Source organism: Balaenoptera borealis (genome assembly GCF_965194805.1).
Source record: "Balaenoptera borealis genome assembly, chromosome: 3".
In the NCBI taxonomy this organism is placed as follows: domain Eukaryota; kingdom Metazoa; phylum Chordata; class Mammalia; order Artiodactyla; family Balaenopteridae; genus Balaenoptera; species Balaenoptera borealis.
In genome coordinates, this window is record NC_138866.1 from 125211525 (window position 1) to 125233102 (window position 21578).

At 54.6% G+C, this 21578-nt stretch overlaps 1 protein-coding gene and 1 long non-coding RNA gene across 6 annotated transcripts; both read left to right on the forward strand.

Moving 5' to 3' along the window:
• Nucleotides 1–121: 121 nt before the first annotated feature.
• On the forward strand, nt 122–21519 carry CIB2 (calcium and integrin binding family member 2). 5 transcript variants are annotated; one of them, XM_082386786.1, is made up of 6 exons: nt 130–339; nt 7580–7614; nt 15843–15954; nt 17970–18117; nt 20240–20435; nt 20868–21519. In XM_082386786.1, the coding sequence occupies exons 1-6, from the start codon at nt 289–291 to the stop codon at nt 20887–20889; spliced, it is 564 nt and encodes a 187-aa protein (XP_082242912.1). In that variant the 5' UTR covers nt 130–288; the 3' UTR covers nt 20890–21519. The 5 variants fall into 5 exon arrangements, with proteins under 5 accessions (XP_082242911.1, XP_082242912.1, XP_082242915.1 ...); XM_082386785.1 differs by having other exon boundaries at nt 122–339; nt 20240–21519; XM_082386789.1 differs by lacking the exons at nt 130–339; nt 7580–7614 and adding an exon at nt 10361–10380.
• On the forward strand, nt 1338–7561 carry LOC309626265. Its single transcript, XR_014243076.1, has 3 exons — nt 1338–5755; nt 6400–6795; nt 7051–7561. It is a non-coding gene; the product is annotated as an uncharacterized lncRNA (long non-coding RNA).
• Nucleotides 21520–21578: the final 59 nt, after the last annotated feature.

The following is a 21578-nucleotide window of genomic DNA, read 5'->3' on the forward strand; positions in this document are numbered from 1 at the left end:
CCGCCCCCTGGCGGGCCCGGGGAGCTCGGCAGCTGGGAGCCGGGTGCCCGCCCTCTCCCCGCCGCGGGGCGGAGTCGCCGCGCTTGGGGTCCGCTCCCCTCCTCCCAGGCTCCCGCCCCGCCCCCGCCGGGTGGGCTGCGGGGCGCGGCGCCTTGAGGCCGGGCGGCGGGTCCGGCGGCCGTCGGAAGCTGCCCGCCGAGGGGCTGACGAGGGCCGCGGGCGCGGGGCTCCGGCGGCCGCTGATGGGAGGCGGTCCCCGGGAGAGCAATAGACGGCGCCGCAGCCACCATGGGGAACAAGCAGACCATCTTCACCGAAGAGCAGCTGGACAACTACCAGGTGAGCCCGTCGCCCGGCCCCCGAAGCGTCGCCCCTCGGCTCCTCCCTTCTTTTTCCCGTCTCTTGCCGAGGCCTCCCGACAGCCGGTTCACCGGGTTCAAACCTTGCTTCTGCCTTCAGCTCGACGCTTGACCTTGGGCCGGTGACTTCTCCGAGCCTCAGTTTACCTACCCGAGGAATGAGAGCGCTTTCCACTTAAAAGATTCTCGCAGGCGTCCCTCGCTCCAGCTTCCCCCCTCCTCTCTCTCTCATTCAGACTTCTTGCTCTTGGCCCCAGGCTGGACCCGAACCCTTCCCCGACTACTCCTCCCATTGCCCACCTTGGCGCAGAGATGGAGTCCTTAAACGTAGGCTGGAGGGAGGACCCTCCCACCCCCCCCACCCCCCTACCTCCCTACCCCCCTAAAACCCGGGAAGCAGCCCAGGAGAGTGAGTCTTTGTAAAGTAGAAATTAGCTGGGTAGGGAGTGAAGTGCATCAGCACCCAAATGCCATTCTAGGTTGGGGTCTCTCCGTATGGCCCCAGTATGGAAATAATTGGAGCAAGAAGGCAAGCCAGGTACCAGTCTTACGTGGTCATCTCTCCAAACTCCCTCAGGCCCCCAGCAGCCACCCCCTTAGACCCTCCTGAGTCCCTCCACCTCCAGAGCCAGGGAGCTGTCCAGATCAGATCCCAATGCCCTCCCACACATGTACAAACTTTTCTGTGGTTGCAGGATGGAACCCAGCCTCCTGGCTTGCCCAGAGCCCTGGCCAGCCTGCCCAGGCCCCTTCCCTGCCCTGAGCACTGCAGCTGCCCCGGAACTATCCGCATTCCCTTGACACGCCGGGCTCTTTCCTCCCTCTCTTTGCCCGTGCTCGGGGATGCCGCTCCCCGGTCTCCAAATGATTTCACTTACCCTCCCAGGCCCAACTCTGATGCTTCTTTCCTGACTGTGCCAGGCAGAGGGGGCTGGACTGTGTTGTGGCCTGTGTGGAGTGCTTGGGGGAGATGAACACCAGCAGGGTCTCCACAGCTGCCTGTTGCCTTCGTGAATATTTATTTTGGAATCGAGCTTGAAGTGTGGGTCCTCTGGTGTGGGCACAAGTAAAATAAAGGCCCTTTTCCTCCTGGAAGTGCTGGTTGTCAATAACACTGCTTTCTCAGGGCCTCACGTGGAGGCGCCTTCTGTGTACGCAGCGCTCTAATGGAGGCTCTCTATGCATCAACGCATTTGATCATCACAGGGAGGTGGATTATTTAGCCCCATTTTACAGTAGCGTAAACAAAGGCTGAGGAGCCATTCGGTACCCTGCACAGTGAAGGTTCACACAAGAATTTGAATTGTGAATCCAAGGCTCACTCGTTTTGTTGGGGCTGGGGGCTGTGTGTGCTCTATGTCTTTAAGGCCCTCACTGTCTGCAGACACAGCCCCTCGCCTCCAGTGAGAGGCAGGTGGTGAGTGTGCTCTAGGGGAGGGCACTAGGGGGCAGTGGGAGACCTGGAGGAAAGGGGGGGCTTTGCTTCGACTGGTAGGTTCAGAAATAATGCAGCGCTTGCAGACCCTTGAAAGATCAGTAGGATTTTGCCCATCAGGGCCCCGAAGGAGGCATTCCAGGCAGAGGGGACAGCTTGGGTAAAGACTTGGAGCTGGGCCCAGGCAAGCAGGTAGACCATGCTCAAAAGAGTAGCCTCGTGGGCATGGGGACCTGGGTACCCACTCAGTCTGGCCTGGCATTGAGTTACCGTTCGGAGTCAGGCCCAGTGCTGGGTTCTGATCCTTTGCCAGAGGCTGGGCCTGGTGGGAGAAACGAGAGCTGTGAAACCTGAGAGCCCCACGTCTCCCTCCCTGAGACTGTCCAGTTGGCCAGGCCAGCGAAGGCCAGCTGGGGGTGACCCCGGGTAACAGCCACCCCTCCCCCAACTGATCTCCAGGGTTTCCTGCCCTCTTCCTCAGTCCCCAGGTGCCAGTGATTCCCAAAGTTCAGATTTCTTCCCAGACCACTTCTCTGCCTTCCAGGTCCAGCCCCTAGACCCCTCAAACAACCAAGAGCTCACCACCTTCCCCAGGAGCCTCCACTGCTGTTTGCTCTACTATGGCCTATGTTTTCAGTCGAGAACGAGTCCTGTAACTCTCATCCTCTTTGGGGGCTCACCTGGGGATCCCATCCTCGATCTCCATAGCCAGGGCCCTGGGTGAGGCCTCTCAGTGTCGTGTAACTGAAAATGTAACTGCTGCCTCCCCACCCCACCCTGTTCTGCACCCTCCAGCCACCCGCGTGCTGCTACCGCAATCTCTCAGTTTCTCACTCCATCCGCTTCTCACTCCTTCCCATTTTCTTTCAACAGACACAATGTGCATCACCAATGTAAAACAATTTTTTCTTTAAAAAGAATCTGTGGACCAAGAGTTGCATCGTATGTGTATTAACTAATCCCCCACTGTGGTGGGAGACCCTAGGGAGTTGTCCCTATATAGGTCATGAATGCCTGGAGCAGAAGTACAGGGTCAGAGATGTGAAGGATCTTTCTAAAACATGGGTGTGACCCTCCTCTCCCTGGAATTCCACAGTGTCTTGGGATAATAGCCTGAGCGGAGTACAGAGCAGACCTCACCCTGGCCTGATCTGGGCTCAGCCAGCCTCCAGCCTCATTTTTAGTCCCTCCCCTGGCACCCTAAGTTTCAGGCACACTGAAGGGCTTCTAGCCAAGCATGGCCTCACCTCTGGCCTTGTTCTCCTGGCGCTCTCCCCTCACTTCTTCATCAGCGCCATCTGGCCTATCTTTCTGTCCATGCCAGGCCTCACCTCTTTTGGACAGGCTCCCTGATGCCCTCCCCCAATCCTTCTTGTGGCCACAGAATGGTTTATACCCAGTCATCACTGTCTGTTTCCCCTCCATCCCACTTCCTGTGTGTCCCCTGCTCAGGCACAGAAGAGGCAGTGGAGAATGTTGTCTGAATGAATGAATACTTGTTAAAGCACGGCTCTAAGGAGTGGAAAGAACTCCAGGGATTCTGAAGTCCTGGGTTCAAGTCATGGCTGGGCCATAGATGCTGTAGGCCTTAGTAAGCCATTGTCCTCTTCTGGGTCTCAGTGTCCCCACCTCTAAAATGGGAATGATTACTAGCCCTGCTGTGCTCATGTCACAGGGCTCTTGCGGGGGTCAGCTGAGCTGTGTGATGGTCAGCTGGGCGGTGCTGAGGCTTGAGCTGGCAGAGCTGGATGGAGAGTCCACTCCAGCTGGGACTGGCTATGGCTCGGCTCAGGACCACTGGCACAGGCAGACCAGGCATGTGGGAGATGGGAGGCAGGGAGGCTACCTGGATAAAGTACCCTTGAGTTGAGCTTTGGAGCATGGAAAGGATTTGGATAAGCTGGACAAGGTGGGGAAGGCACTCCAGGTGGGATGAATATAAGCTTAGAGGAGGAACTGTAGCCTTAACTGGCATAACATCTGAGCTTCTACTATAAAAGCCCAGCCTGCCCTGTCTTCTGCTGCCAGAGTCCTGAGGGCCTATCTCTCCTGGGCTAGGCCCCCTCCCTCCCTCCCACCCCTCATGACCCTAACTTGAGCTGGGACTCTTCCCTGAAGACCTATCCCTGTGAACTCCCAGGGGCCAAGCAGTGACCAGACATTAGTTCTCAGTGGAGTGTAGGAAAGAGTTCCTGCAGACCTATGGCTGTAGCTCCCTGGGCAGCTGAGTAGATGGAGGGGGGCAGGGTTTTTGTTTGGTGTCTTCAGGGTGGGAACAGACACAGAGCTGCGGGCTCTGAAGGGATGCCTTTGGGACATGGGGTACTGGGTGGAGCTGTTGCACAAAACGGGGTAAGCTGTGGCCTAAAGGCTTCCTGCATCTTATCTCATTTGCTCCTCTCACTGCCCCTTTCCAAGACGCAGTATCCCCATCTTACAGATGCGGAAACTGAGGTTCCAACAGGAGACTGAACTTGCCTAAGGGTCCAAAGCAAGATGAGAATTTGAATCTGACTACTAAACCTTTTCCTCTGCCATGCTGCCAGGCTACTCATAGCCCTGAGAAGCTTTTAAGGCACCTGCCATGTTCCTCCCCAAGAGCTGCCTCCCTGGGATGAGTTCCAGGGAAGTAAGTCAGCAGAAGGAAAAGCAAAACATCAGTCGACGAACAGGTTCATGGCAGCTTTATTGGTAATGTTGAAAACCTAGAAATGGCTGTGGCTAAATGTTCAGAAAGATGAGAAAGTTTAGGTTAAGCAGGGCCAATGCCTTCAGTGAGATATTCCCCAGCCAGTGAAATGATAATGTTAACTGCTGTGGAAGGTTTATATGGAAAAGTCTGGCCATTCATTCCACCAGTCTCTATTGAGCATGCACCATGTACCAGATATGGGAATACACAGTGGAAGCAGGACGTGGAGTGGTTGGTGTATGACGGTGCTGGGTGGACCGTGGCTCTGTTTCCACTCAGTGGGCAGTGGTCAAGAAGCACATAGGGGGCTTCCCTGGTGGCGCAGTGGTTAGGAATCCGCCTGCCAATGCAGGGGGCACGGGCTCAAGCCCTGGCCCGGGAAGATCCCACATGCTGTGGAGCAACGAAGCCCGTGCACCACAACTACTGAGCCTGCGCTCTAGAGCTCGTGTGCCACAACTACTGAGTCCACGTGCCACAACTACTGAAGCCCACGCACCTAGAGCCCATGCTTCGCAACAAGAGAAGCCACTGCAGTGAGAAGCCCGCGCACCACAACAAAGAGTAGCCCCCACTTGCCGCAACCAGAGAAAGCCCGTGCGCAGCAACGAAGACCCAATGCAGCCAAAAATAAAAATTAATTAATTAATTAATTAAAAAAAAAAGAAGTACATAGGCCTGAGTTCCAGCCCAGCCCAGGTCTGCGTGTGCAATTTAGGGCAAGCTGTTCAACTTCGTTGAACCTCGGTTTTCCCATCTATAAAATGGGAAGGTAATGCCTGCCCCCCCCCCCGAACCCCCGCCCATAGGCTAGTGATGAGGATTAAACAAAATTGGATATTCAGAGCCCCCACGGGCCAGCCCATGGTAATTATGGACTGGTTGTGGTGTGGTTCTCAGGCTGGGCTGCACGTTGCAATCACCTGATGGCTCTGAAAACTGCTGATGCCTGGATCCACCCTCAGGGATTCTGATGTAATTGATCTGGGGTCTATTGGTGGTGATGGGAGGGGACACAGGGAGTTTAAACAGCTCCCCAGGTGATTCTGCTCTAGAGCAGAGGCCCTCACACTTTAGCAAGCATCAGCATCTCTAGAAGGACTTTTAAAAATGCAGATTGCTGGGCCTCATCCCCAGAGTTTCTGATTGTAGTTCTGGAGAGAAGCCTGAGAATCTAAAGTTCCACTAAGTCCCCAGGTGATGGCGATGCTGCTGGTCCAGGAACCACACCTTGAGGACCATTGATGTGGACAGATGTAAGTAGTTGTGGTAAGGGACTGGAGTCGTGTGAGAAGCTTTCACATTTATTGCCAATAAAACCCTCAGGTCAGGACCCAGATACTTCCTTTCCAACCCAGGGGATAGGAGAGAGGAGAGAAGAGAGGGGAGGGGGAAGAGGATAGGCCAGGGGGAAAGAGAGCAGAAACCAGGACCTCTCCCCATCCCCAGTTACGCCGACACCCCCACCATGCTGGCTGGAAGCGCTCTGGCCCTTCTCGCTGGCAGCTTCAGGACGTAGAACCAGCTGTGGGGCTGAGAGAGGTCTGTGCCTGGAAGGCCCAGCTGGGCGGCCTTTGCTGCCTGCTCCAGGTTTCTGGGGTCTGCTGAGAAATCAGCCCACACGGGCTTCAGCCTGAGTCTTAGGCCTGCGGGGCACAGAGTTCTTTGCCCATTCTGGGTGGGGAGGGGGCACTGCTTCCCCAGCCTGAGCCTCTCCTGGCCCCTACAGGGGAGCTATCACCGAAAGCAAAGCCTAGCCCCCCAGGAGAAGCCCCTATGTTTCCGAGAAGGGCCAGACTATGGGGGTCCTTAGTCTAACTCCCACCGAGCAGCAGGTGGCTCAGGACAGACTTGTGGGGCTAACTGGGGCCTGGAAATTGCCACCAACTCTCCCCTCTTCGGCTCTCCTTCAGGTGCCCACTGGAAACCCTAGATATGCATCCTGTGGGCCTGCTTTCTTGGGTCCTCCTCAATGTGCAGTGCAATTGCCCTGGGGCCCAGGGCTCCAGGTCTCATCCACGGGCTGTCTGCAAGCCTGTACCGTGGCCATTAGTCCCTCGTCGGAGCCAGCTCTGGTCAGCATACCGCCCCAGGAGGCCCCACCAGCTCTGGGCTCTGGGCTCCCTCATGCTTCAACGACAGGCCGAGGTGGAGGAGCCAAACAGCAGGAGAGGAGCACGAAAGCCCTTCATGGTTGGACATTTTACGAAGTGCTGGGTCCTTTTCACCCCCATACTTCCCACAAGGCCTGGCATAGTAGCCTCATCACCAGGCAGGCGGAGCTGTGGACAGAGGCGTGACTGTAGGAGGTGGGTTATCCAGACAAAGGCAGGATCCCCAAGATGAGTTTATAATCTGGGTGAACTCAGGATCCGAGTGCTGCCCCAGCCCTGAGTCATGCCTACCTGGGGGTCCCCAGCAGCCTGCACCCTGGCCTCTGTCCAGATGCTGCCAGTTCCCCCCTGCCCGCCTTCCTCCTCCCCCTCTCCTCCTCGGCCCCTTCTTCTCCCACTCCCCAGCCTCTTCACTGCCTTCTCTAACCTCATCTCTTCCTGTGGCTTCAGATACCAGTTAGATGCTGGTGCTTCCCCAGTCTGTGTGCCTGGAACTCTCAGCCTCTGACCACGGGGCTGCTGCCTACGACCACTCAGGACACACACCACCCACGACGAGGCACCATTCTTAGGGGCTGCAGCATGGACCGTGCCCCCTGCCGCTGGGCAATGCGGTGACCCTGTCAGTCCTCACTCCTGTTTTGTCTCCCGAGTTGTCTCCCAGCCACTTCCCCCGGGTGTCCCACAGGGTATCTCCTGGCCCCTCAAATCAATGGCATCCACCTCTGAACTCTCCATCTGCCTCCCAAATGCCCTACCCTACGCCTGCCTCCCAGCCCCCCACGCCACGCACTCGCTTCCCTGGCTCAGGTCAAAAGCTTTGGAAGGCAGCTTCTGGACCCACTAGACTGCTCCCTGCAATGGGCTGGGGCAGGGAGGGCTGGTAGTGACTCTGCTGCCCCCAGTCCAGGGCTGGCTGTTCCCGTGTGGCTCTGAGGGAGGAAGGACAACCAACTAAATGTGCGTTTTCCTTCCACAGGACTGCACCTTCTTCAATAAGAAGGACATCCTCAAGTAAGTGTGGCTCTTGTTCACCCCTCTGGAGCTGGGGCAGGGGCAGGGGTGGGGCCGGGGACCCTGGGGGCAGAGGCAGGGGGCTGGGGGTGGTGCCGCACTGGCTGAGGACTAGCTTTTCTACCCCCATCAGCAGCCAAGCGCAGGCTGCTGTGGGAACTCGAGACGTCCCACCCCCGGCCCACATCCTTCTGCCAAGAATTGAACGTCTGCTTGCTGCATGCCAGGCTCCGTGGTGGGCGGTTTCAGGAACATTCTCATTTAATCCTCACTGTGCCCTTGTAACAGGAGAATCCTTTTATCCTCACTTTACAGGTGGGGCTTAGCAACTTGGCCAAAGTCGCCCAGCCAGGGACTGAAGACCTGGCCTCTGACTCCAGGGTCCTCGTTATTTCCTTGCACCCTGGGACCTGTCAGACTAAGGGGGGACCCTGTCTGTTAGACTAGAGATCCCTAAGAGCCCTCTGGCTCTGATGTCCTGCCACTCCTGGGAGGTCCTAAAGGCAGGGGCATGGCAGGCAATGCCACCACCGCCCCTGAGCTGTCCACCAGGGGTCTCTTCCCTTTCTTTGGGGGTGGGGTGGGCCTAGACAGGAGAAATGAAGGGGGTTGGCAGCCTCAGAGCCCCAGGACCAGATGGTGGGCAGGACTCACAGAATGCCAGGAAACCTGGCCCCACAGGCCTTGCCAGGCCCCCCTCCCTGGGCTATCAGGTGGCACTAAAAGCCAGCAAGGTCTCAGGATCACTTTCCCTGGAGGTCGATGGGCAGGCTGGGGCGAGAGCCTGTTACACTTCCCAAGGGAGCTGTGGTCTGTCACTGCCATGACCACTCTGCTCAGACGATGTCCCTCGGTCCTTCCTTTCTGCCCAGGCTGCTTTTCCAGCCTGTCCCCTGGTGGGCAGGGATGCCCACTCCTACCACCTTGGAGAAGCAGGGTCAGGGGCAAAGCCCCCAGGCCTTGGCATCAGCAGACCTGGGCTCTACTTCCCAGCTCTGACAAGCTTTGAGCCTCGCTGAGCCTCTGTTTCTTCTATAAAACGGGGATAATGCTACCTCCCCTGTTGCTGAGAGGCAGGAAAGCCAAGGTGTGGTGTTTGATAAATGGAATTCGGTCTGTAGCTTGAGTGAGGTGTGGGGTGCGCTTCCCATTTGGACAGATGGTCCTCAGAACTGTAACAACACAGCGGTCACCCTGGCATTCCCGTGGCACCTCTTACCTTTCAGAGTTCTTGGCCCATATCCTCGTTTAAGCCTCACCACATTTGTCCTCTGTAACAGGGAGCTCCTGCCATCCTGACTTCCCACCTTTGTAGACACCGGGCCCAGACTGCTTGTCCTGGGAGGCCCACCATCATTTCTGTTCTGGCAGCAAAAGCTTGTCCCCAGGCCTTGGCACTGGCTGCCCCGCTGCCTTTCTCATCTTCCCACTGCATTCCTGCATGTCCTTCAAGACCCACTCCAGAGTCATCTACTCTGTGAGCCCCCAACTCCCTGTCCCCCAGCTCTCACACAGCTGCTTTTGCAGCCTTTTTAGGGGCTCTGTGGGCTCATGGCTCAGGTGCCCAGCTTCCCCCGGACTTGCAGTCAGGCAGGACACAGGCTCCCCATGCCTGGCACTGGGCACGGCACCAGTAAGCGCTTGAAGAGTGTGTGGGTGAAGGATGGGTAGGGTTGGCCAAGGGGAGAACATTCCAGGCTAGGAGCAGCGGGGTCAAGGGCACAGACCTGCTTCACCCTGCCCCATCCCCAGTGATCTTACTGAGAGCAGCAAGGTTGCCCTTGGGGGAGGAGAGTGGTTCAAAGGCCAGGCCAGGAATTGGATTCAACCTGAGGGGCCTTTGGGGGTGACCCTCGTCTCTTGGCAAATGATCAGCCCCAGGCAGGTGGGTGGTCTGAGCAGGGGTAGGGGGTCTCCTGGCTCCCCACAGCCCTGGCCTGCCCAGCTCTGCATCCTTCAGTGCCAGCCTCTGTAGTTCAGCCCAGGCCTGGAGTCCACAAAGGGGGGAAAGGACCCCTTCTGGCAGCTGGACGCACTTTCTGAGTCCCCCACTGCCTGCTCTGTCACTGGTTCCTTCAGGCCCCACCTCTGTGTTAGCACTCATTGGGGACCAGACGCGTTGCTTTTTCTGCAGAGTGGTCATGTGGGGAGGGGGAGGGGGTAAAGCCCCACTGGGAGCAGGAGCTCTGGGATCTGGTCCCCACTGTGTAGCACCTGCCATGTCTCAGTTGCCACCTCTGCAGCATGGGGATGACAGTGCCCCCTGGGGCTGTTTTTCCACAGACTCCAGTGGCTGGGAGGGCAGGGGTGACAGTGTTGTTCAGCACAACACAGGCTGCTTGGAGTTTTGTTGCCCACCCGTCCACCCTCAGGAAGGGTCGTGAGGCCAGGCAGCGTGTGGGATTACCTGTCCCTGGGGGACCAGGCGTGGCCTCGATGGCTCGATTCCAGTTGCAGCCCCCTCGATTTTCTCCAACCTTCTCTCTGGGCCCCAGCAAGAGCCAGTGTGACTGATCACCCCTGCCAGGCGAGCCCTCTCCACGCTGTTCACATCTCAGGTCCAGGCGGGACGACCGAGGCCCTGAGCCCAGAGAGGGCCAGGAGCGAGGACCCGGCCGGCAACACAGAGCAGGTCAATGGCAGAGCCAGGCCCGAGGCCCAGGGCCCTCCTCCCAGGGGCCTTCCAGCGCTGTTACCCCACCCCCACCCGGATGGTTTTCTGGGTGGGCTGCACCCTGAGTACTGACCAGATGGCGAGGAGGAAACGTGAGCAGCAGATTCTTCTTTGCAGCTTGGGGCCCAGCTCTCTGGTAGCCTTGGGTCAGTGATACTGAGTCACAGATACCCATCTGGGCAGTTTTCCCCTCCCCTCCCCCGCTCCCCTCCTTCCTGCGTACTCACATACACACACACAAACCTGGGTGGATCCAGTTGCTCCCCAGGGCACAGCTCTTCCACCCCGACGCTGAGCCTGAGTGGGCAGCCCCCCATTCAGCCACCTTCTTTGCTATAGGTAACTCCCCTGCCCCCAGTTAGCCTCTGCTCCTAAGCACAAAGAGGCCCAGCTAGCACCCTGGGGTGTTTGCCTATTTGTTACTTTATCATCTATTTTATTTTCTCAACCATTTAAAAACTCTGTATAATCTATTTTAATTACTTTTAATTTTTTATTTCACCTGTGATACATGATGACTGTAGAAAAATTAGAAAATAAAGCCAGTCAAAAGAGACCAAAAATTATCTGTAATCCTGCCACCCAGAAATAACGGCTGTTTTTAACCTCTGGGTAAATAATGTTTACGTATTTTCCCTTTGTGTGTGTTTATCGGAAATTTGGATCAGGTTGTTCTGTAATTTGCTTTAAATTGCTTTTCCTTAGGCAACTTGTAAAACTAGATAAGATAAAAAAATGATCTCACCACCTCTTCATTTGGTTGGACATTTAGATTTTCAGCTTTTCACCATTATAATTAGCACTGCAGTGCACATCCTTGGGACACCATGACATATAGCCCACGCGTCTGGGATTATTTCCTTAGAATACATTTCTAACAGATTTCTGGATCAAAAGGTGTGGACATTTTTAAGGCTTTTGATCTTTATTGCTAAATTGCCCTCCAGCAGCCATGCATGAGTCTCCATTTCCCTACTTCCTCAATCACACTGGCTGTTACATCTCTTTTGTCTTCTGTCCCCAAATCGTTTATTGACTATCCCAAGGGTCTCAAACTCAGCTGTCTGTGGGGGCCAACATGCACTGCAAATAAATGAAGCCGTGTAATCCGACAGGAATGTTTTAGGACCAGGATCTGCAGAAATTGCTGTTCCTGAGCCACAGGTGGTTGTGGCCTTGGGGAAATCCAGGTTTTTCATGTAAAATTGTTTAATCTGTAAATGTTGGCAGCTAAGTTTTAAAGCATTATTTTACATGAAAGCTAGACATGAATGTGGACCACCAACCAGTCTGTGACTTCCAGAAGAATCCATCTTCTCCCCACTGATTTCAAATGCTGTTTGTCTTGGACTAATTCTCATTTATATTTGGGTCTGCCTCTTCTATGCCAATGTCTATTCCATATGGTTTTACTTATAATAGCTTTAAACTATGTTTTAACATCTGACGGGACAAACATCTCCCCAGTTACTCTTTTTTCAGGGTTTTTCCCCCACTCTCCTATGTTTATTCTTCCAAACAAACTTTTGAATCAGGTTGGCAAGATCTCAAATAAATCATTTGCAGATTTCAATTAAGAGTGTATTCAGGGCTTCCCTGGTGGCGCAGTGGTTGAGAGTCTGCCTGCCGATGCAGGGGACGCGGGTTCGAGCCCTGGTCTGGGAAGATCCCACATGCCGCGGAGCAGCTGGGCCCGTGAGCCACAACTACTGAGCATGCGCGTCTGGAGCCTGTGCCCCGCAACGGGAGGGGCCGCGATGGTGAGGGGCCCGCGCACCGCGATGAAGAGCGGTCCCCACTTGCCGCAACTAGAGAAAGCCCTCGCACGAACCGAAGACCCAACACAGCCAAAAATAAAATAAATAAATAAAAACATAATTTGGAAAAAAAAAAAAAAAAAAAAAAAAAAAAAAAGAGTGTATTCATTTTACAGGAAAATGAAGAGAAGATTGCCATCATTACAGCAGTAAGCCTTTCCAATCAGGAAAGTTATCTAACTCCCTAAATATTTTACATCCTTTGGTGAAGCTTCATGGTTTTCTTTGTACACATTTCATATTTATTTTATACTTAGTTGTTTGGGGGTTTTTGGAGGGGGATTTTGTATTGTGAATTAGATCTTCTGTTATATAATATTTTTGAATAGGTGAATGCTGGTAGAAAAACTATTGTGTAGAAGAGCTACTGAGCTCTTTCTCATTCAAATAGTTTTTTTTTTTTTTACTAACTTTTTTTTTTTTGGCTGTGCTGCACAGCACGTGGTATCCTAGTTCCCCAACCAGGGATCGAACCTGTGCCCCCTGCAGTGGAAGCACGGAGTCCAAACCCCTGGACTGCCAGGGAAGTCCTCATTCAAATAGTTTTTAAACTGATTATTTTTGGTTTTCCAGCAAATAATAATTTTCATCCTCCTTTCCAATATTTAGATATATTATTTTATTTTTCTAATTACATTGACTAGCACTCACGGGGGACATGTTATATAATGATGGTGACGGTAGGAATCCCACTTTTATGGGAATGTCTGTAGTACTTTTATCATTTAAGTATAATGTTAGGTGTTGATTTGAGGTAGAGAGTGTCCTTTTGCTTATGTTTGACTAAGGATTTTAAGTTTTTTATTGAAAAAATTAATATATACCTTAAGAATACTTTTTATTTTTATTAATAAATACTCTAAAAACTCAGTTCAGAAGTAGGTAAAGTAAAAGTGAAAGTTGGCCTTCTCTTATCACTCCTCTCCACTCCTGCCTTACAGGGACCATCAGTGTAAACATGTGGTGTACACTTTTCAGATATTTTTCTGTGTGCATACAACCATCTAGTCATAAGTGCAGCTATCAAGTTGATCAAAATATTTTTTGCTGCCTATTAATGTGATTTATAGTCACAGATTTCCAAACATTGATCCATCCATGCATTCCTGGAATAAATCCTACTTGGTCCCAATGATTTACCCTTTCAAATGCTGTTGGACCTGATTTACTAATATGTTATTTTATAAGATTTTTGCATCTGTATGTGTAAGTGCCATTGGTCCATTTTGGATGCTACCTACTAGGTTCTGGTAGCAGGGTTCTTATTAACTTCCTAAAATAAACTGGGAGGCTTTCACTTTTTTGCCCCATGCTCTGGAACAGTTCAAGTAGCATAGGTATTGTTTCTGCCCCTGGAACTTATGATAGGACTAATATGTACATCTTCTTGAATTCAGTAGTGCCCTTTATTGGGAGGAGGGGTACAGGAATTCAGTTCTGTGACAGTTTTTGGAGTTTTTCCCAAAGCGATTCATCTTTCCAAATTCTCCTAGAGTTTTCCTTTAAAAAAAAATTCCAATATCACTATAGGCATAGAGTCAGAACACATCTCTGTCACAGGGCAGAAGCTGGCCTTCGTACCCCAGAAGACACCTCCTCAACTCCACTAATACCCACAGGCCTTCTCCCAAATCCTTGCCCCTTGCAGGGAGCCCCTGACATGGCAGGCAAAACGCTAATAGCTACCAGTTGAGGCCAGGTGGTTTTAAATACTAACGCCATCCTTTTTAATCCTCACAAGTGTGAGGAGGGTAGGACAATCCACATTTAACTGTTCTCCAGTGGGTTAACCTACTCGCCCAAGGCCACGCAGATAGTGAGAGGTGTAGGCAGAGCTCCACCTCAGTCTGACTCACGTCCCTGCTGCAGCCACCCCACAAAACTTTGAAGGTGTAAGCCAACCCTCAAACACCCCAACATCACATCCCAAATGTCAAGGTCAAGTGGGAAATGTAACCATTGCAAATACTATGGTCCTGTCAAAAGCACATGAAACCAGATGCATAAAGTGTGATATATAGTCCAGGTTCCATGTTTGGGGACAGTATAAAAAAAGGGCAAATTTTTCCTCAATGCCGAAAGTAAGAGCAAAGAAAGTCCTCGAATGCCCCTTCGTGGAGGGTCCCAGCTTGATCCTGTCACTCTGTTATCCGCTGCTCCCCTTTGACCCAAAGGACAGCGTTTGGGTTTTCCCCTCCAGGTCTGTGTTTCCAAGCCTTGGAACTTCCTTGTGATTTCAGGCCCTTTTATAGGAGCATGTGACTGGCCAAGTGGGCTCATGGCATTTACTTTGCGTTTGCTGTACAGGTGCTCTGAACCAGGTGCTGATGTGCTGGCCTGGGGCAGACGCTTAACCCCTTAGCCTCAGCTTCCTCACCGGAAAAACGGGTGGGGGTACTAATAGCTACCTCTCGGGGTGGTTAGGGATTAAACTGAGTAAAGCAGTGCACACGGGGTTAACCCAAAGCCCAGCACAGAGTGAGCATTTGCTAAACAGTGGCTGACATTTTGTGTGTGAGCTGGGCAAGCAGTGACCTGCTCTACGGGAGAGGGCTGGGCGGCAGGGTGACAAGAGTTGGGTGGACCCTGTTGGGGGAATTGGGTGGCTATGCTGAAGGGCCTGCTAAGGATGGGCCTAGGAGCATGTCACTGGGCCAGGCCACTTAGAAGAAGACCAGGGTTGATCTGGCTTTGGGGGTAGCAGGGAAGGTGGGCCCCGGAGATATGGGGTCACCCCTCCATCCAGGCCCCAGCAGCCCTGGGCCTCACCACAGCCCCCCGTCAATACCCCTGACACCTGTCCCCCTGTCTGGCAGCACTTCCTGGACACAATTTCATGTGAACCTCAATTGTACCTGCCTGGGGATGTCAGGGACCTGGACAACAGGACACAGGGCCGCAGAGGAATAATGGAGGAGGGGCTTCCAACTGAGACAGGGTCAGGATGTCTCACACCCTTGAGGGTCCACGCAGCATGTAGGTGGGCTTGTGTCCCAGGGCCCCCCGAGCAAGGTGGGAGGGTGAGAGGGAGCTGGGGACCTGACGCGTCAGCGAGGAGGGCCAGGCCCAGGGCAGTGGGCTCCATCCCGACAGCCCCCAGCTGGAGAGAGGTTGTGGATGGCCGTTCTCAGGGCGCTTCTGGAAGCTCTTCCAGAGACCCAACGCTCAGGGCCTAGCCTGGGGGCAGGGGTAGCAAACTGGGCCAGGACTTCAGCAAGGTCAGGAGTTGGGAACGGCAGGGGCGGCATGGGGAGGAGGGGTTAAGAGCCTCTGCTCTGGATTTCTGGTCCCGGGTTCCAGCCGTGGTCCCTGAGGCTTCCTAGTTGTGTGGTGTTAGACAAATCACTCTTTTGACCTCGTCAGGCCTCAGTTTGCTGAGCTGTAAGAGGTGACATGCCTGGCACATAGAAGACTCTTAAGAGAGTCCAAAGAGGAAAAAAATAAGATCAGATGGCAAGCCCTTGCGGGTGGGGGGATGGGCAGTGGCAGCAGTGGCCATGGTGTTGGTGGTCATGGGAACGGCCAGGACGCAATCTAGTCATCAGCATAGGGGTCTGGGCAGAACTTGCCTCCCTTACAAATCCCCCATCCTGTGGGCAGAGCAGGTGGTCTCCCCAGGCCCCTGGCCAAAGTGGGTCTCCAGCGTGAGGGGCCAGGGTGCAGGCAGGATGGCGCCGGGCCTCTGAGGGCCCGGGGACCGCATCCCCTCCAGCACTTTTTCTCTGCTTCCCTCGCAGGCTCCACGCGCGCTTCTATGAGCTGGCCCCCAACCTCGTCCCGATGGACTACAGGAAGAGCCCCATCGTCCACGTGCCCATGAGCCTCATCATCCAGATGCCGGAGCTCCGGGTACGTGAGAGGCTGCTGCTCGGCGGAGCCGGGGGATCAGCTAGAGAAGGCCGGGCAGGGGGGCCGGGAGTTTGGGGAATATGCCCCTCTGCATGGGCAGGGCAGCAGGGGCACCCAGACCTGAGTTGAACCCCAGCTGTGCCTCAGTTTCCTCATCTGCACCCTGTGAATAAATGAGCTACGTGTGTAAGTAAATGAGCTTACTCGGTAAGGGTGCCGTGATTGGTGCTGCCCTGTAGTCTACAGGGCTGTCGGCCTGTGCTCACCTGCTTGCCCCTGTGTTAAGTGGCCCGTCTGCTGTCATTGGCAGATCTTGCTTGTGTCTGCTTTTTAAGGTGATTTTTTTAGCCTCGTCCTCGCATGGCTGTTGTCTCCCACAGCACGGTCACCCATAGCATCTCCTCTCAGACTTTAACGTGCGCAGGAATCACCTAGGGATCTTGTCAAAATGCCGATTCAGGTTCAGTAGGTCTGGGGGTGGGGTCCAAGATTCTGTTTTTCTAACAGGCTCCCAGGTGAGGCTTGACATAAGAGTTTCATTTCCCGAGTTCCTTACACATAAAATACACTCCAACGGTAAGAAAGCATTTGGGGTTTTAGGGCACATTGCTGTGGGTCTTTGCAAAGAGCCCCTTGCCAGACCTCAGGTGTGTGATTCTGGTGTCAGGGTGTCCACGTGGTGTCCACATGGCATCCACTTGGGGCCTGTATCCTGGTTATGACCTCAGTCCTGGGGGACAGTGAGCCAGAGGCTCAGCCCTGACAAGGGTCCAGCCTGGCCTAGAGAGGGGCTTGATTCCAGGCTCAGAGGTTCACTAGAGGGTATGAAGCACTTCGGCAGGAACCCTGGGATTGTCTCTCAGCCTCCCGTGCTGGCCTGGGCTGGGCACAGAGTGGAGTGGCCCAGTGCTGGCCCAGCTGGGGTGGAGGACTCCAGGAGAGGTGGGCCCTGAGTGAGTTGGGATCAGAGGAAGGAGTCATTGGTATAATTCCCCACCTACCTGTGGGCTGGTCTAGGAAAATTTACAGGAGCTGGGTGACAGCTGGCCTGGGGTCTGACTGGCTCTCTGCCTCCTGCTGCTGGTCCCAGCCCAGTTCTCCCACCTCTGGGGCCCCACTTCTGCCCCCTGTGATCTTGGTCTGAGCTGAGAGCTGCCCAGGCCCTGGGTTCTTGTTGTAATAGGGAAGAACCTTTTGTATTCTATTCCAAGTTAATCACTAAAGGGATGTTTCCTCTAAGCTTAAATTATACATAATGGCCCATCTCTGGGAACCCTGCCTCCCAGGTAATGAGCGTTAAGCTAAAATACCTCTGTTTAGCTCACAGAAAACATCCTGACCAGGCCCACCTGTGAGTGACTACAGGGAGGAAGAAATTAACACCTCCCCTCCGGAGGCTGATGGGAAATAGGAAGTGTTTGACTTTACTCCCTCCCCTTTTAGTATGAAAGAAGCCTGAATTCTAACTCAGGCAAGATGGTTCTTTGGGGCAGGAGCCCACCATCTTCTTGGTTAGCTGGCTTTCCGAATAACATCACTATTCCTTGCCCAAACAACTCGTTTCTCGATGCATTGGCCTCTCGTGTGGTGAGCAGTACGAACGTGGACTCAGTAACATTGTCTTCCCTTGCATGTCAAGGCAGGAGCCTCCATGTACTCCCTGGGCAATGGGACTAATCCCTGCTCCTGCCTCAGAAGAGGTGATGCCTCCAGTGGGCACACCTTGGTTCTGCTGAGCCCTCCGTGCTCATCTGAACAATATAACAAGACATGATGCTTGCAGAGCTCTCACTGGTGCCAGGCTTCATACCAACACCTTACATACTTTAACTTATTCAACCATCTCACAACCCAGTTAAGTAGGTGCAATTATTATCCCCATTTTACAGATGGGGAAACTGAGGCCCAGGGGGATTAGATCACTCGTTCAAGGTCACATAGGCCGTAGCTGTCGGGCTCTGGGTTCCTCCCAGTGAACCTTCACCTATGGTGACTGCTGTGGTTGTTTTCTTCAGGAGAATCCCTTCAAGGAAAGGATTGTGGAGGCTTTTTCTGAGGATGGCGAGGGGAACCTCACCTTCAACGACTTTGTCGACATGTTTTCTGTGCTCTGTGAGTCGGCTCCCCGCGACCTCAAGGCAAACTACGCCTTCAAGATCTACGGTAACGAGGGCCTGGAGGAGGGGCTGTAATGCTGCGTGCGGGTGGTGGCATTCCATAGGCCACTAGTTACTGCTGGTTCCCACCCTGGGGACGCTGGGGACACCAAGAACACTCTGAAGAGTGCCTGCCCAGCACAGTGGCCAGTGGGGACAGCTAGTGCATAAGAGACATCTGCAGGGTCCTGAGAGCAGAGGAGGGAGGGACCCACTCCACCTAGGGCAGGTGGTTAGCCTGAGGGGAATTCACATGTGGTGACATTTCAGCACGGCCTCGGAGGACAGGAGGAGATTTGTCAACAGGAGAATGGGGGTGGGCATACCTGGTAGAGGGAGCACCACAAAGCACAGGGCGTGGTGAGAAGATGGGGAGACGAATGTGGTGGGATGAGGGCGGTGTGAATCTGGAGAGGTCACTGGGGCTGGGCTGTGAGGAGCCAGCCAAGGAGTTTGGGGGCCACTGCAGGGTTTCAGGTGAGGCCAGGAAGCCCTGTGTTCTAGAAAGATCACTCGGCATCCTGGAGGAGCTAGACTGGCAGAGGCCAGGGTTCTGGAGAGGAGGTCTCTGCCAGGTGGTGAGGCTGGGCTGAGAGGTAGGCTTCTAGGTCCCCCCTCCCACTTCTGCAATTGCTGCCAGAGGTAGGGTGGCCTCATTTCACCCCAGCCCAGCCCAGGACCCACTGTCCCACTGGCCACCAGAGGGCGCCGAGCAACTGCGAAGCTTTTGGTTTCTCCTGTGGCGATAGGAGAGAACTTCACGCTGCAGAGCTCGTATGCTGTGAGCCTGACAGCGGCTGGGACTGGTGTCAAACCCTCAGACAGTGCTCAGATGGGAACTTTGAGGCCCAGGGAGGGTCCATCCTGGACCAGAGGAGCCACAGACAAACCTCCTGTGCCCAGCATCTTTCATCAGCCAGGGGATCCCAAGGCAATGGGGCCCATTGGGCTGTTTTTTCATTTTGTAGTTGTCACGTTTATTTCAGGGGACTTTGGTCTACATGTATCTCTGCACCCACATTGTGTTTGCACGTCAGAGGCATGGTACCCACCTTGTCTACCCTTAACAAACTACGCCCACAAGGTTCAAGTAAAAAGCTTCTCGGATTCCAACCATCATCCCCCTAATGTTGGACCCCATGGCATTGCTCCTGGGAAGGCTGTAGTCTGCCAGAGAGGGGAGGTGCAGGGCCCACAGCCAAGCGGGTGTGGGGACAAGTGAAGGGAGAACCAGGGCTCCCCTACCACCCCGGACTGGCGGGTGGGATGGAGAAAGGCAACTGGGACCTGGGGTTTGGTGCTGGGGGGAACTGGGGCCTGACCTCTAGCAAGGGTCACCCACTTCCTTGACCTTATTTTCCCTGAAGAATGAATGGAGTCTGCTGGACAGATAAATGGGAAGGGCGCTCCAGACAGAAGAAATAGCACATGCAAAGATCTGATAGTTGGGTTGAAAGGCAGTCGGAAGGGTGTGCGAGTTCCCTGTGATGAGGCTGTGTGTGGCTCGGCCCTCTGAACATCTTGCTGAGCTGTGGACAGTGCTAGTGCCTTTTGCCGAGTAGAATCAAACCACGTTCCCCGCTCTTTGTGCACAAAAGCCAACCACGGGGCCTCTCTCTGGGGGGCTTCTGAGTCTTCTGACCTCCATGTCTGGCTTGGGACCAGAGGCAACGTGGTGCAGTTTAGAAAACATGGGTCTTAGCGTCGAACCGGCCCCGGTCAGCATCCCAGCTTCCCCTCCAAGCAGCCATCTGACCTTGATTCTGTCACTCGGCCTTGCCAGGTCTTGGTTTCCTTAGCTTTAGAGGGAACACAGGGTCCACCATGGGGCAAGGCCAGGAGAGCCGTTTAGCCTGGGCCCAGAGTTCCCAGGAGGCCTCAGATTTGGACGTTCGAAGTGTCTCAGGCCGAGGCTGGGCTTGCCGTCATGGTAGGGGTTTGTGCAGATTGTGAATGCAGATTTGTTGAATGTGGTGTTAAGAGGTGCCTCGTGAGTGAGACCCCCTAGTCCCTGTCGGCTGAGGACAAGGATCCAGTGTCCCCAGAGTGTGCACAGAGGGGCCAGGGAGGTATCTGGTGTGACCAGCTCAGAGGAGAGTGGCCTGAGCGTCCCTGACCCCACCCCACAGACTTCAACACCGACAACTTCATCTGCAAGGAGGACCTGGAGATGACGCTGGCCCGGCTCACCAAGTCGGAGCTGGACGAGGACGAGGTGGTGCTCGTGTGTGACAAGGTCATTGAGGAGGCCGATCTGGACGGCGACGGCAAGCTGGGCTTCGCCGACTTCGAGGACATGATCGCCAAGGCCCCCGACTTCCTCAGGTGCCTTCCCAAGGGGCTGGCATGAGCAGGGCAGGCCTGAATGGGGGCCGCAGCCAGGAGACCCCGCGGGGCTGGGGCGCTGTCACTGCTCCCGAGAGCAGTGGTCCCGGCAGGCCCCGTGTGGGCCAGGAGGCAGGTCACGTTCCAGGCCCAGCTGCCCTCAGTGCGTGACTGGGAAGTCCTCTGCCCCCAGCAGGGCCAGTCTCTGGTGAAGGATGGAGACTGGGGGCCCTTTGGTTATGTCGGGGGTTGGATGCCCTGGGCACAGCTGGTCCTCCAGGCCTTTCTTCCCTCATGTAGATTGTTTGCATCCTCTGCACCCTCCTGGAGGAACTGTCCAGGGTTGGGTGCGGGGCCTGGTTGGTTTCTGCTGAGGACCTTTACCCACCCAGTCCAGAGCCTCTCAGCCCCTCTTGCTCTTTCTCTTTCCAGCACTTTCCACATCCGGATCTGAGGACAGTGCCGAGGTTGCAGGGGCCAGAAACCGACCATCCAGCTCTGCTGCCTACACGAGTGTGACCTCCAAGCTCCCCAGGAGAGGAACTGTGGCCTCTGGGGTTTACACCCACGAACATTTCCTTGGCCCTTTCAGCAAAAAATCCTTAACCAGGGAAGGGGGGATGTGAGGAGCAGGGCCTTTCCCAGTCCCCCTGTGGTCCTTCCACAGGCCTTCCCTCTATCCCCCCAACCTTCCCCACACCTTGGTCCTCTCCCCATCAGAAATGGCCCTACTGGGAGGGGAAGACAGAACCCCTAACAGGGCAGGGGTGCTGACTTGTCCAAGTGCTGGGCAGGCACCCTGGTTGCCCAGGGCAAAGTGAAAAAAAAAAAGGACAAGGTTTAACGAGCTATGCAATCTTTCTCCAAAACCCACAGCTGGGCTACACCCGACCCCGCCTGTTCCTTCTCCCCTGACCCTTCCCAATGTGAAGCTGTGTGAACAGTGGGTCCAAGGGCTCTGTCCCTGTCTCTGTCCAGGACCTGAGCACCACCCCATCTGCCCTCCCCAATGACGTGGAATCCTCACTGGTGTGTGCTGTCCACAGATTTGTGAACTCCTGGTACAGTAAAACACTTTCATGTCCCCGTGTTCTCTGTGTCTGCCAAGGTTAGGAAATGTTCACTGGTCCCTTTTCTCCTTGA